The 16,241-nt window shown below is 35.1% G+C and overlaps 2 protein-coding genes across 2 annotated transcripts; both read left to right on the forward strand.

The window, feature by feature from the left end:
* The first annotated feature begins 7,787 nt into the window (after positions 1-7,787).
* mRpL23 (mitochondrial ribosomal protein L23) lies at positions 7,788-8,554 on the forward strand. The gene is made up of 3 exons (XM_011502386.1): positions 7,788-7,817; positions 7,942-8,218; positions 8,348-8,554. The coding sequence occupies exons 1-3, from the start codon at positions 7,804-7,806 to the stop codon at positions 8,504-8,506; spliced, it is 450 nt and encodes a 149-aa protein (XP_011500688.1). The 5' UTR covers positions 7,788-7,803; the 3' UTR covers positions 8,507-8,554.
* Positions 8,555-10,424: 1,870 nt separating this feature from the next.
* TTLL1B (Tubulin tyrosine ligase-like 1B) lies at positions 10,425-13,815 on the forward strand. The gene is made up of 9 exons (XM_011502387.1): positions 10,425-10,636; positions 11,021-11,152; positions 11,235-11,300; positions 12,214-12,392; positions 12,496-12,682; positions 12,807-13,008; positions 13,085-13,315; positions 13,401-13,510; positions 13,602-13,815. The coding sequence occupies exons 1-9, from the start codon at positions 10,509-10,511 to the stop codon at positions 13,732-13,734; spliced, it is 1,368 nt and encodes a 455-aa protein (XP_011500689.1). The 5' UTR covers positions 10,425-10,508; the 3' UTR covers positions 13,735-13,815.
* The last annotated feature ends 2,426 nt before the right edge of the window (positions 13,816-16,241 follow it).

The raw sequence follows: 16,241 nt of genomic DNA on the forward strand, positions 1-16,241 counted from the left end.
TCGTGGAAAAAGTCTTCTCTTGAGCGGAGTAAGCACTATGGTCATAGGCAGTCCTCATTTATTATTCTTTAGATGAAAAAAAAATTAGTATTTTAGATTGCGTGGTGTTATACGAGGATGAAGAACGAGATATTTTAAGCATTTATTAAATTGGTTTAAAGCGATAAAATTATTTTTATTTTATAATAATGCCTTTCCCGCGTCGGAAACCCGTCGTTATTAGAAAAAGATCATAGAATTATAGCTGAAAAACTGCGAACGACAGTTGTACATATCTGCGTATACGCACATATTTAAAAAATGTAATGTTATATATCTCTCGAAAAATTAAATATCATAAATTCATAATCGTTAATAATATCGGCAAATTCATTATTTCAAATAGCCTAATTATGCTCTGTATTTCTGTATTTCTTAGTATAATAATAATATTACTTAGGACACATAATTAATATCCAATTTGAAAGATTTTTTTTTTTTTTCATCAACGATTACGAATATCAGTTATCATAGGTAAGGTTAGTTGATGCTATGGTTTAGAATTTACAACTACTTTTTTAAAAGGTAGTTATTCAATAATGTTGGCGTAAATATTCGCGCATGCGGTATTTATAATTTATCGTTGTATATTTAACATGAGTTTCTCTTCGTCCCAAATATAAATTTTACAACTAATTGAAAACTCTAATAAAAATATTTTTTTCTTCCTTTAACTACGTAGGCCAACACTACAGGGTTAATTATCCGCCTTAGATTATTAAATGGCAAAATATTATTGCACTTCCTCATTAAAATATCGATTTTTAAATAACAGAACATAGCCTTATCCGCGTATTATAAACGATAAAAAAAAAAATAAAAAAAAGTTAAATCATGTCGTAATTATTATCTGTAATTTGAAATAAAATAACATTTATTTTTTAAATAATATATAAAAATACGTTAGAATTAATGAATGACAATAAGAATAAAGCAAGGATGTTTCAATTAAAAATCAACAAAATTATTGTTTCTTGGGCATTTGATTATTAAACTGATTACAAATAAAAATTGGGGATGAGACGTGGAAACTTCTCGATTGTTTTCTTGAAATTTTTTACATTTTCGACTTCAAAACGACGATCAAACATTCGAAATAGGGAATGACAATAAAACTAATGACACTACGCAACCCAATAATGTTTATCAATAATACAGGCTATTCGACAATAAATATGCCGTCTTAGAGATGCTAAGTGCTAGTGAGTGGCAGTACTTAAAATAAATCATGTTCTTGAAAATGCAAAAGTTACGGTCGACAATGTACATTAAATTAATGAGAAGGACATGAAACATAATACTGAGAGAAGAATACCAGCAATTTAACTGAAATAAAACGTATGCAATGATTTTATGGATCAGCCGTAGGAATATTCTCGATTGTAATGATAAATCCGCGCAAGGTTCTCTATGTTATAGACTGAGGCAAATAAACAATTCGAATCGATAAAGATTCAAGATGGTCATTCGTTACTTTATATTTTTCATTACAATTATAATGGTTAGTCATTAAGATTAAGTGTTAAGTAATAACCTAAATAGGTGAAATAAACGGACAAGTATAATTTCTATATACGCAGATGAAAAGTGGAGCTTTTTTAATTTTTATACAATTTACCTTATACGCTTACCAACATAGCTTTATGTTTAATAAGAAAAAAATAAAATAAAAAAAAAAAAAAAAAAAGAAGATGAAAAAAGAAAAGAAAAGAAAAGATTCCAACGTTTTTCTTGTCCCATTTTTACTTTAATTTAAAAATGTGATCTTACGAGTAAATTATAGGGATATTCCGAAGAATTCCAAGTGCGTATGCTTACGAAGAAACCGCAGACATTAAATACGAAATTCCAACGTTTAACCAAACACAAGAATTACACAACTAATTTTAGAGTACGCGATATAAGGCCGTAACGCGTGCGTTTTTATCATAATGGCACGGCGCGTTTCACGGAGCCCTGCTCTTTGCATAATCGAACGCGTCATTCGAGGCTTTGTCAAGGAGCCCATCGAAGGGCGCTCTATAACCAGGACTAAAGAGTTTCTTTTTACGCGGCACCGAGTACACGAGCACTTTCATAGCCAAGCTGCCAAGCAATATTTATCACTAATCGGGGAATTTTCAGCGGGCCGCCGCCGTTCGCCACGACACTGAGCCGAGCTCTCACGATCGGGTCAGGATCACCTTAGCGTTGTAAGGTCGCTTGTAAGGTGTCGCGATGCGCCTCCGTGGCTCCGCTCGAGTCCTCGACTCCCGAGGAGAGCCGGATGACCGGACGAGGTCGAGGGAGGAGGGGGAGGAGGAGGGAGGAGGAGGTGGCACGAGAGGGCCTTTGGGGGCTTAAAGTGGCGGGGGCTGCTGTGGTGAGGAGGGCGGTTTGGTGGAGCGGGGTGGGGCGTATGCGTGTGCGCGGGTGTGCGCGCGCGCGCGTTAGCCGCGGGAGGGCCAGGGGCCAGTGGAGAGGATTGGGCCTCGGGGCATGGGTGGGGGTATGGTGGGGTGGGGTTGGGAGGGGAGTCGCGCGACGGGAGAAAAAAGTCCCCAACTGGTTTTCCAGGCCATAAAGCGAATCGGTGTGTCATACAGCGTGCGACTGCGAGCCTCGCCGAGTTACACGAGTGTGCGAATGCCCGCACACCTCCCCGTTTCTCAATTTCTCAGGGGGAGCGCACGTGGGTGTTGTTACGGCCCGGGTCATCGTTTTATTTTTCGTATTATTTGTCGGGCGAGGGCTTTGTCGACGCACCTCCTTCTCTAGTAGCGTTGGGATTTTGTGCGCGACAGCGGCGTAACGGATCATCGTATTTCATTATTGTAATGACTCGGCGAACGCGTTGCTGTACGGAGGCTGCAATTAGTTGACTTGGTACGTGAGCTCGAGCGCGGCCTTTGCATCCTCCGTAGTGTTACCGGCTGTCGCCAGGATGTCACCAAGGAATCGGAATGGAAGGTTGGAGCCCCGTGGCTTACGACATTAGTCTGACGTTCGATCTAGAAAAGCCCTTATTCCGAAGAATATGGGTGATGCCGAAGGTGTAGCGAACGAGCGGACAAATGTCTCGCATTGATACACGGACGGATGTAGGAGGGCGAAGGAACGAAGGTTGAGTGTGAAGTAAACGGGCGAAGGGTAAAGGACAAAGGGCTCGTAAAACCACAGCGCGGTACGAGCGTCTCTACGATAAACACGGCGATAGTACGTGCATCGATGTTAGTATACGCACGCACGTACGCACGTACGCGCACACAATGGCCGTTGCATTCCAAAGAGCTTACCGAAGCACCCTCCACCCCGCCGAGGCTCGTTTTTCTTCGGTTCCGACTGCTTTTCTTATCGCTCGCACTTTACACCCACTTATTCGTCTCTTTTTGCGCGCTTCTTTTTCCCTCGAATGCCCATTTTTACGTTTCCATAGGGCTGCTATGTCGAGGCTGTTATGCCGACTTTGTGCAGACAGTCACAGCCCGACCTCCTCCCTACTTCTTTCACGAAATTCATGCGGCCATTTTCGGCGGAGCTTTAGCTTTAGCCCATCGACGGGCAACTCGAAAGCTGTTAAATTTTTTTTAACGAGAATACATTACACTTGCTTGTGAGGCGTTGCCGTTGCCTCGGCCGGTCGGAAGGGCCGGCGGTCCTTGATTGTCGTTCGCTCGTTGCCAATTCAGCGAATTTTACGATCTTGCTTTCCACGCTCTTATACGAGTTTATTATGTATTGTGATGTTTCTGGATAATCGCGTGTGTATCGGGGCTTCTTGAGTCCCCGGCTAAGAGTACCGACCACTAGAAGCCTTGCTTACGCTTGTGTCGCGAGCTCCGATAGCTTGAAGTACGGTAAATCACCGGCTGTGTATGCCGGTCCCCGAGGGCATCTCCTAACATCCTACTCTTTCTCTCCCCCCCCCCTCCCTCTCACTCGTTTCCTCCGCGTCGTCGATTTTTCGTCTCCGAAATGCCCTTCCCCTTTCGTCTCCGCTCGTCTCGTTCCGTCCCGTCTCGTCCCGTCCCGTCTTGTCTTGTCTCATCTCGTCTCGTTTCATCTGGCCTCGTCTTCTCCCCTTTCCTCATCTTTCATCAAGATGCGACGTCGTGGTTGTTGTCGTCGTCATCGACATAGTCTTAGACATCATCGTCGTCGTCATAAACATCTCCCTCCCCCCCTCTTTCTCTCTCTCTCTCTCTCTCTCTCTCTCACTTTTACATTGAGAAACTATTTAGTTCTGCCGAGGAGTGAGCTTTGCTTACATGGTCCATGAGAAGCCTATCGAGGAGTAGACGACCGGGGAGAACCGACGCAGTGTCAGGAACTTTAAATTTCGATAAAGTCTAAGACGATGGATTATTTGGAATATCGATAAGTATTTTTTATGGGCGAGTGATCATTTTTGTGCGTGGAAAGTAGCGTTACCTTGGCAGGGGGAAGATAATTCATGAGCTTGCGAACGGAAGAGAAAGCAGGCAGAGGGATGAGATAATTCGCGTTTCTTTGTCATTTGTATTTCATTTGCGGCAAAAGGATTGGCGAGGCAACGATTGCGAATCCTCGCCCCTAACTTTGCACAATCAAACGCTGGCCGTTGAAGGTGACTCGGTCGGTGATGTACAGGGAGTCGGACGGAGTCGCTCGACTATCCGCGTGTGTGAATGAGCAAGATGGAGCGAAAAAGTGGAATGTCACGATAAAAGAAAATTCTGTTGCGACTAATGGCGCTTTTCTTCGCCCCTTACACTCTCTCACGTACCGAATCTTCTCTCTTTAATTGATCCATTAATGGACCGTTAACATTCTTTTAAAATTTTGAAAAGAATTCTTTGCATCTCAAATACTATGCCTTTGTAATTCAAATTTGAAACTAATGACGTATGTAGGTCGCGCTAATTTCTACTTTACTCGATCGAGAGAGTTTTTTTTACTTTTAACCGTATAAACTTACATATGAATTTTGCACGCATAAAGTAAATGAAACGCGACTAAAAATTATCTTCCATTGAAATGGCAATTCGAAAAAGAAAAGACACGTCTAGTATAGGCTCGGTGATAGGACTCGCGATAATTATGGTAATTCAGCCATGGTTTAGCCATATCTTGGTCGTCAGGAAAATCTTTCGATAGATTATTTAAGCCGTTAATCGACTACTCGGTCCAAAAAGATAAAAGACCCTTCCAACGTAATCTTGGTCGTGCTTATGGAGACCTTTCGAATCGTTGCGAATCCACTATCCAGTTATATCTCACACCGGCAATATGCGAGAAATTGTGCGCGTGTACATTAAATTTTCGAACGAAGAGCTCGCGATAATTTATGAAACTTGAAAGTATGTGTAAGAGCTAACCAATACCGACGAATGATCGTTCGTTCGAAATACCTTTATCTTATCACTGGAGTAATAATACTTGCTGGGACCGAGGGCTGCTTTAAATCGGCAAAAGACAACAAGCTTGGAGAATAACGAGCCGACGAATCATCGGGGTCGCGAGCATTTCGCAAGGGAAAGCTACGAATAAACTGCTTAATCGAAACTTAATACGCGAGAGGGACGAGAAGCGAACGAGAAGAGCAGGATCCGATACACAGGAAACGTTGTACACGGCTGTGCTCCACTTTGTGAGAGACGCGGGATATTGTCGCGACGCGTACGGAGAAAGGAACGCGACGACGCGATGAGATGCGGCGACGTTTCAATTCGGATTCCTTCCACCCACACTCTGTGGGCTCTTTTAATTCGCAAAACTAGTCTCAAAAATCGACGATTATAAATATCAATTCAAGCATTCGTGTCGTTTACGTAATGGAAATGGGGAATCTAGCGTTACGTTGGATGGGTTGAGGGTAGCTGAGGGTGTCGTTTCGTGTATATTTGTATTTCGTGTATGCAATCGCATGGGTGAGGGCTGTTGTCACTCTTCTGTACTCTTCGTCGATAGCCTCGTAGCGAGGAGTGCTTAAATCGTACGATTGGGAGTTCCGTGTAAGGAACGTAATGCCGTGACAATCGAATGGACAGGCCAATTCAGCGCAATATTCGCAAATTCAAACGCTCATAAATCGTCGATGAAATTGGCGTCGCTGGCTCGCCCCTGCTGACAGCAAATTAATAAAAATTCTCCCGCCGTTAGGCGTAAAAAGGCAGGAGGCAGAGACGACCTTACGTGGAAGGAGGTACGCGAAGGTAAGCACAACTCACCGTAAGAGAACGTGGCCCAGTGCGCATTTTCACCTTCCGATGGAGATCATAGACCGCGTAAAGTGCATCTTGATTTAGAGAGCGCAGAAGAGGCTCGTGATTCCACGAGCGTAGCTCCCGTCCATCGAGCTTGCCCAGCTAATAAAAACAAAATCGGCGCGGCACACAGCGGCTCCTTAAAAGTCCGGCAGCAGTGGGATCGCGTGGCGAGGGCCGTGAAGGCAGGAGGACCAGCAGTGGTCCGCGGACTCGGTATGACGTTTGTACGGAGGCCGATAAAGGGCTGCCGTCGGTTGCCGACGCGTTACCGCCTCTCCTGTTAATTATTTCCATGACATGTCCCGGCTGCGTATGGTCTACTTCTTCGGATGAACAGGGCCTGGATGGAAAATTACATAGTTTCACTGTAAGGGCGCGCGGCGATGAAAGTCGGATTTTCGGCAGCCGTCAGAATACGGGGACCGCGTTACTCGGGACTCTCCGTGTCTCTCCGCTTCGTCGACTGGCACGTAGTCTTGCAGCTTCCCTCCGTGAAAGCCGGAGCCGCTGACCCACGCATACGAGCGACGGGAGGCGCGCCGCTGGTCCATAGCCTAGACTCCGTTGAGAAAAAGAGATGGACAGAGGGGGAGGGAACATCGACGTCAGAGAAAGAGAGAGAGAGAGAGAGAGAGAGAGAGAGAGAGAGAGAGAGAGAGAGAGCGGGAAGGAGGGAGGAGGGAGGAGAGAGAGAGGGAGAGAGAGAGAGAGAGAACGGGAGTGCGCACGGGAGGGATGGGATGGGATAGGATGAGATGAGATGGGATGGGATGGGATGGGATGGGATGGGATGGGATGGGATGGAATGGGATGGGATGGGATAGGGTGGGGTGAAGGGAAGAGAGAGAGAGAGAGAGAGAGAGAGAGAGAGAAGAGGGAGAAAGCGGGAGGTGTACAAGTGGGATGGCGGGGGAAAAAGGGCGAAATGAAATGAGAGAGCGTTAGAGAGAAAAGCGAAGGATATATGCTCTTCAAAAGGCACAAAAAAGTCGGTCGTGAGAATTTGCCCGTTCACCCTCGAAATTCCTACAGCTCGCGCTTTACCGATTATCGAGCGCCATCTCTGCCACGAAGGGAAGAATTACGTATTGTACATTTCGGTAGTTTTTTTTATTGATTTCTGTCCCATTAGCCTTTTGTTCTATTCAATTGTAATCAACATGAAATACATGAGCGGTTAAATGTCGTTAATAGTGCAGTATTTGTATATCAAGTTAAAATCAAAGACAATCTCTTTTGTTCTTCTTGTTCGCATTTAACATTATTGCGAAATGCTAATTATTATTTTATTTTCTACTCCTATTTATCATTAATTTGCATACTAATGTAAAATATTCGATCGAATATGCAATTATTTCATTCAAAAGTCGGCAACAACGTGTACAGAAATGTAGTGAAAAGAAGAATCCTGTATTATCGACTGGACTGAGAGCGAGGCTAAGAGTTGCGATAATTGTTTAAAACAGCTTTGAGGTTACGTATAAAGTAAATATTGATCACGGAATTCAATAGACAAGAAAATTTTACAAAACTAAATATGTCAACACGATAGTAATTTAAAATTAAAATTATTCTTATTAATTTCAATCATATTGAAATAATATTTGATTGCATGAAAATATTTCTGAATTTTATAGTTTTGCTTTTTCATAAATTAACTGATTCTGTTTTCCAGCTACCCACTATATCAAAAAGGAAATCCACAACTACGTATATTTCTTCCAAATTTTTGGATGAAGCTTGTCAAGCCACAATTTAATAATCCTCCAAATATCGTAGAATTTCATTGTTCTATGCAAATGACAAGACTCGATATTAAAAATTACTTGGAAAAAATTTACAAAATACCTATTATCAAAGTGAATACGAGAATAAAATTAGGAAAATTCAGAAGAAATGAGCTAAATACTGTAATAAAAGATGAAGATATAAAAGTTGCATACGCCCATTTAGTGAGTACTAAAATGTAATTTTAAATTATTAAAGAAATTTTAAATAATATAAACAATATGTGTATTGCCCTATTATATAATAATTAATAGTAAATAATAATTATTTAAAAATTGTTCTATTCTTTTCAGCCAAGATTTGAGTCATTTGAATTCCCAAATATGTTCGCAGAACAAAGAGCAAACAAAGTAAAAGATAAGCAAACTGAGAAAGAGGTATCGGAACCATTGAAAAAAAAAATAGAGGAGCACAATAAATATAAAGCAGGTTTACCATTGTGGTTTCAATAGATTTGTTGTATATTAAAATGTAAATAATATATAATTTATAATAATTAATTACAAATGTATCATTTACAACATCCAGTTATAATATTTCTAAAAAATATATAATATGAATATTAGTACTCGATTGAAAATAAAAACATAAAATGAAAAATTACAGCTAACTACTTAGCAAAAGTTTTTGAATATCATAATAAATACATATTTATATCATAATAATATTTTGTTGTCTTTGATGTAAAATTCATTCAATATGCCATGCAAATTTAAAGCTGACTTGAGCAATCTGGAAAACACAATTGTTCAATGTAAGTTCAAAATATTAATAATTTGATTAGTTTAATATATGCTCTTATAAAATTAAATTCAAACAATTTAGATCAAGTTTTCATGAAAATGTTAAAACTGAAAATAAAAATCTTACCACCACCGAATTTTCAGAATTTCAATAACATCCATTCGCATATTTTAAACATTATCTATATAATAATACTATTATATTAAACTAAGATATATATGTGAATGTTTTAGCAAACCTATTTTCCATTATGCTTTTAATTTTATCGAAGATTCAATTGAAGATCAAGAATCGACAAATTTTATATACTTAAATAATGATAAATAATAATTAATCAATTATTTTGCACCTATATGAAGTATAATTTTATTTAAATATAATATTTAAACGATTACTGAGGAAACTGTTTAACTTTTAAATTATATTTATTATAATCTAGGGTCATAGTTAGAAATAGTGTAGCAACTGCATTATAAGTTATCTTACGTTAGTTCAGTTGAAAATGTATGGATGAAATTACAAGTAAAGTACTATATTATATATTATATAATATTAGTACATTATTATGTTCAGAATTCATGTTCAAGAATTTAAATTGCATATTTTTAAGATAAAATTGCGTCGTAAAATAATTGTGAACTAAAACTGCAATCTAAAGGCAGAAAAATAAAATAAATACTAATTGGATTTGTAGTAAAAATTACGATTCGTAACAATGACATTTTCATGGAAAATTTCACAGCAAAGCGCATAAGTGCGTTAACAAATTTATGATAAAAATGTGACGCGGATAACATTGTAGTGCAAAAAAATGCACATGGATTGGAAATTGAAAGAATGACGGGATTCTCTTTATAATGAGTTCTTGTATCAATTTGCTTGTATCAAAAATTGTCGCGAACGCCAAAACAAAAAAACTCCGTAGTGGCGGAAACATAACAAAAAATCTAACCTTCGGTAACTCATTCGGAGACCTGTACCATTTTGAAAAATGTTGTCAGTCCTTTATAAATTTTTCGTGACGTCGCGAGTGTTCTTATCTTTGCAGAGGCGACAAGGGCATTGAGGGCAAAATGCGAGGTTGTGCCGAAAGAACGCTAGACTCCTTGACTCGCGCACTTGGAGGGACGACCGACTAATATTGTAAACAATTTTGGTAATCGAATGCATGACACCGATGCTTTACTATAAAAGAAATATTACTATATAAGAGATATTACACGTGCATTATTCGAGCTCGCTCCAATTTGAATGCGATCGTTATCCTCGTCGTGTCTTGCCTTAAGAATGTTGACAAATATTCCTCCACCGACGAGGGATTCTTCTCACCGCTACTTCCTCCTTTACTTGGTTTTTTTTCTTTTTTGTTTGGCATTTCCAGAACCGACGTTCTCCTAAAATTGACGTCTTTCTAAAGTTATTTTATAGTTAATATCAAATGCATTATCAATGCATAATGCAATAATAAGCTTAATCCGAATTTTTAAACAGTTTAATGTAAATATCGATGGCAGAGCTTATATTGCCCATTCGTTGTGTATTTGCTTAAGCGCCGTTACCGAGTGTAAAGAACAAATATCGATTTTTTTAACACTGTTCAACATTCATAGTGTGTTTAGATAATTTTTATCACCTATTGTTGTTATACTCTCATTTTGTCCTCAATCACCATTAGTGTCCATATTTATCACTGTTGAGGAAATTGTTAGTATGCGTTACCATAGATGCACATTGATAAAACTTAAGTCTAAGCGTTGTTTAGTATGCCAGTCACTTTATGAAATGGCGAACATTGAAAATAAACGAGTAGGAAGCAATTCGTCAACTACTTATGGCAGGTAAACGCATATAATGCATATATGATGCACAACCCGAAGTGTTTGTTTGCCTTTCCAACTGAATTTGAACTTCACACGTTTAAATTTGATCGTGAGAGCTCGCATATATCATTTAATAATACTTGTATATAATATTTCTGCTCATTAATCAGATATTTTCAATTGCATGCCTAAAATTTACATTCATATTAACTTCATAGCAAACTTTTCCTTTAAATTGAAAGTTATTTTAATTTTTACTTTTTATTTGTTATTTTTTGTAAAAAAAAAAAAAAAAAAAAAAAAAAAAAATGTCTCTTAATCATTTATTTAAATATCGTCGTAGGGAATATTAACATATTTTTTATTATCATTCGAGTAATTCTAGTGAAATATATTTTCAAGGGTGCTTAATATTGGATTAGACAAAATGAAGGTAACATATTGTACGGATGTGGACAAATCTGTAATAACTTATAATTTCGAAAAAAGAGGATGGAAACAAGTCGGTCCCGAAGAGGACTGGAATTTTTATTGGTAGAAATGATAATTTAAAACAAGATCTCGGCATAAATAACGTGTATATATTTATTATTTACAAATTCAAATTGCGTTTAAGGGCTGCAACGATATCTTGTCGAAATATTTTCAGCATCGAAACCGGTTACAGAATGGGTGACAATCAGTAAGTTACTTTCTCTAATTGCTCTAATTATAGAAGAATATTATTTATTCATTTATGTTGTGATAAAATAAAAAATTATATATATATATATATATAGAGCTTATTTTATATTGTAAACATGTGAATTTACTAGGTGATTATCATTAGCAAAATAAAATAACTGTTAAATAAATTTTAATAGATTTCATTTACACATAAGAATCTGAAAAGTTTAATCTATTCTTTAGTGCCTATTTAATAATGAATATTAAATGTGTTACACGTATACTTAATTTAAAATAAATTGACTATTACGATTACTTACTTATGCTTTAACTGAAGTTCCATAATCAAACCTTCATAATTATATTCTAGAATACCATAAACTTTTATATAATACACATTTTGAAACTTTACTTTCTAATTCAATCTTCAATAAATTCAATAGTCACACTATATATTCAATTTAGTCATTGTAAATTATTCATTTGTTTATTTTCCTATGCAACTCATTATTCATATAGAAAAGCTTTCATTAATTACGATTAATTACCATTAATATGAAATATTCTTTGTGAAATATATTTATTATATGTAAGATTTGATGTAAAGGAAAGTATATGATTGATTATTAAAATTAGTAAATGTAATTGCAACAATTTTTAATGAAATTAATAGTTAACTATAATTATAAGTGATGCGATTTAACTAAAACAAATATTAATTATGCTTTTATCCTATAACGAATTGATCTAATTTTGTATGAAATGTCTGTACGAAGTCTTAATAGGCAATTCTCTGATTATTTAAATAAAGAATATTAATTTTTTTTTAATTAAAGCACTTATCTGCATTTTTCAGTGTATAATCCAATTAATTTGTGTTATAAATTCAATATGTTTTATTGATTTATCAATGCTTCCATTATTTCTAGAACAATCAATCATTTTCCAAATCATTATGAGCTAACGCGAAAAGATTTACTTGTGAAAAATATTAAGAGATATCGAAAAGATTTGGAACGCGAAGGCAGTCCTTTGGCAGAAAGAGGCGATGGACCCGGAAAATACCTCTACCTGGATTTTATTCCAGTAACTTTCGTTTTGCCGGCAGGTAATTTAAGTGATTTAGTCAAAAGTTTTATCTCCTAAGATGCAGGAGTCGAAAAATAACGAATTTTTCTTTTTTTGCTTCTCATTGACCTTATTTGTGTAAGACTACAATATGTTTGTGGAGGAGTATCGAAAATCACCGCAAAGCACATGGATCATGAAACCTTGTGGTAAATCTCAAGGAGCTGGAATTTTCTTAATTAATAAATTAAGCAAATTGAAGAAATGGTCAAGAGAGGCGAGAAATCCCTTTAATCCTAATTTAACTAAAGAATCGTATGTTATATCTAGGTAACGAAGGTTTTCTCATTAAATAAAATTATGTTGTAATGTCTTTAATATATTATCGATTGCAATTGAATAAGATATTTCAATATTACCGGAATCAAAACTAATGGTAAATTTTTTATTTTAGATACATCGATAATCCTCTCTTAATAGGTGGGAAAAAATTCGATCTCCGACTTTACGTTTTAATAACGTCGTTTAGGCCATTGAAGGCATATTTATTTAAATTAGGCTTTTGTCGTTTCTGTACAGTTAAGTACGACACCAGTATTCAAGAATTAGATAATATGTATGTTCATTTAACCAATGTGTCTGTACAAAAACATGGGGTAAGTTTTTGTACTCGTACAAGTTTTCAAGAATCGAATTGAGAATTAGAACTGAAGAAGCTTAACTTTACCCTAGGATGAGTATAATAGCTTACATGGCGGTAAATTGAGTGTGCAAAATCTTCGCTTGTATTTGGAGAGCACAAGAGGCAAAGCCGTGACGGAGAAATTGTTTTCTAACATCACTTGGTGCATTGTGCATTCGTTGCGAGCTGTGGCCCCTGTAATGGCCAACGATCGACACTGCTTTGAATGTTACGGCTATGACATCATTATCGATAATAAATTAAAGCCCTGGTTAATCGAGGTTTCTGATTCATTTCACATTAATGAATTAGAAATTATACCTCTGCTTTATTAATATTAAGCTAAGCGCATTAATTTAATTGTAGGTGAATGCATCCCCATCGCTTACATCGACGACGGTTAACGATAGAATTTTAAAATACAAACTTATTGATAATATAATTTCTGTAGTGTTACCTCCCGATGGTATTCCAGAGTAAGTACCATCATTTAACGAGCATAAATTATTAGAAATCGATTTTATTTTTATGAAACATTAACATAGACACGATACACTTATGTTGCAGTGTCAGGTGGAATAAATGTCCAACGAGAGAGGCAATGGGTAATTTCGAATTACTCATTGATGAAGAATTAGCTACCCAAGACGAAAAAGAAAATCCAGGAAGATATAAAAATTCTTTGAACAAATGGAAGTAATCGCATCAGGATTATCCTTAAGATTATTATGATAATAAAATCGAACCTTAAGATTATCATGATAATAAAATTAATTTTCTCTCAGCAACTATAACGTATTAATTTTATTCTCCTCCAAAATATTACCACTTGTATTATTTATTTAATCAATTCATGAAGTATTACATTTTGTGATTAATAAACTTGTGGCTTCTATTATGGCAGGGCTGCTTTTGTAAGATAAGAGCTTGTACATTTTACAGTAACATTGACAGTAGCAGATTTTTAAAACAAATCGCATAATATTGAATGTTACTGTATTAATAATAATTGTGATATAAATGGGTATGATTTCATGAAATTAAAAAATAAAGGAAATTATTAAACTTATTATAATAAGCTACTAAATTTGACGCGTGGTACTTGGAAAATTATTGCAAGTGGTAAACATATTTGTTAGGATGTGTCTTGCTCACAGTAATATATAAAAACTCGGTATATATAAATATCATCATAGCAGTAAAATAATTAATTATTTAGTAATGTTTTAAGATCTTGGATTATCATTCTCCAAGATGGTATAGAATTATTAATATTTTATAAATAAAATAATTTTTCTTGTCATTTGTGCTAATCAATTTTTTTCTTCAATTGTTCTAACGACATGTAAAAGCTTTCTTGTTTCGAATCATATCTAAATAGTTTTTAAAAACAAATATTATAGCACATCTTAAAACTTTTCAAAAATATACATTTTATGTACATAATATTCTTCGGTTATTAAAATAGATATTTGCAAAACCGAATTAGCATTTCCATACAAAAATTTCACATTTATTAATGTATTTATTGTCTGTTTGCATTCACAAACATAATGAACCTTTAATATTATTATATAATTTTAAGATTCTGAAAAATTCTAGTCTATTGTCGAACGTGATTCCAATCATTTTCATTTATTACGCATTAACATTTCTTTTATTTTATTTTTTTTATATAAAAATCATTTAATTTACTGTCCATATAAACTATAAATGAAATTATCACACAAACGCGCGCGCAATCGTATTCATATATTAATATTATTATTTTTTTCCGAAATTTTATCACTTTCCTGTTTCTATTTTGCTACGTGATGAAATATTTGCATCTCATCTTTTTTTTTTTTTACGAATTATGGTTCCTATAATTTATGGAAATTATCTGTTTTATATTTTTTGAATATTTTCCAATTCACTTAAATTAATATATAATAGTAATACAAACATTATTAAGTTACTCTCTTTGTCGGAAATATAACGTATGTTAGTATAGCGGTTAAAATTAAGTGCTATATTTTCCGTTCCATTATTACTAATCTACCTAATATATCATTTTAAATTCCCAGATAAAGAATATAATTTATAAAGATGTCGTACTGAGAATGTTTTAAAACTGTATTAACAAAATAGTAGTCGTTACAAACTTAAGAAAAATAACAAACATGCTTAGGTCAACAAATTTATAGATGCGTCAATATTTACTGTTATAAAGTAAAGATAATTGAATGTACGATTAGAAAATTAATTAGCATGCATTTGTTTTGAGTGTTGACTAACATTCGTTATTCGAATGACTCAAACTAACGATGTTTCATTTCCAGGCCAAATTTGAAATCTTTTCATTACTGTGATTTGTATGTGAACCTTTACACTATTAAAATTATATTACCAATGTTAAAATAACAATTATTATTATGAATATTATTAAATATTACATCTATTTAAAAATTCAATAGGGTCTGCGTATTTGTTCATGTGTAATTACGATTACTTTATAATTCGCTTCAGACTTTATTTTAAAAACAAAAATTGATGTATGTATCTTATATCAATTAATTCAAGGAGTTAAAACCTTTTTTTACAAAAAAAATTTTTATCCCAGATAATAGGAGAGGAAGAAAGAGAAGGAGCGAGAGATAGAGATAGATAGTATTATCTATTAGGAGACTCCTATTAGGAGAGGAAGAAAGAGAAGGAGCGAGAGATAGAGATAGATAGATAGATAGATAGATAGACAGAGAGAGAGAGAGAGAGAGAGAGAGAAATTTTGTACTATATTTTTTATATATTTTTTTTTTAATTCCTTCCATATACATTTTTTATGACTCATTTTTATTGAATTCTTTTTAATGTTTATGTTTTTAAAATTTTAATTCACAAAAAATATCACATTAACTTTGTGTATTATGATTTACATAGAAGATTTTATTATATAGTATGAAGCTTTATTTATCTGAAGAATAATTATTTTCTACTTTCATTGTTAATCTATTGTTAATGCGTCATATTTTAAACTATTCCAATTTTTAGAGTTTAATACATTTTCTATGAAATGTATTTATTTACAGTGGCAAATTTGGACTTTTAATGACTGTAACGTTATAAATAAAATATTTATGTACTATTTAATATTTGTAATATACAGATGTTAAATATTGTAAAATTTATTCGTTAGTTTCCATTTACATCGATTAAGTTTTCTTGTCA

This window comes from Ceratosolen solmsi, unplaced genomic scaffold (assembly GCF_000503995.2).
Source record: "Ceratosolen solmsi marchali unplaced genomic scaffold, CerSol_1.0 scaffold39, whole genome shotgun sequence".
Lineage (NCBI taxonomy): Eukaryota > Metazoa > Arthropoda > Insecta > Hymenoptera > Agaonidae > Ceratosolen > Ceratosolen solmsi.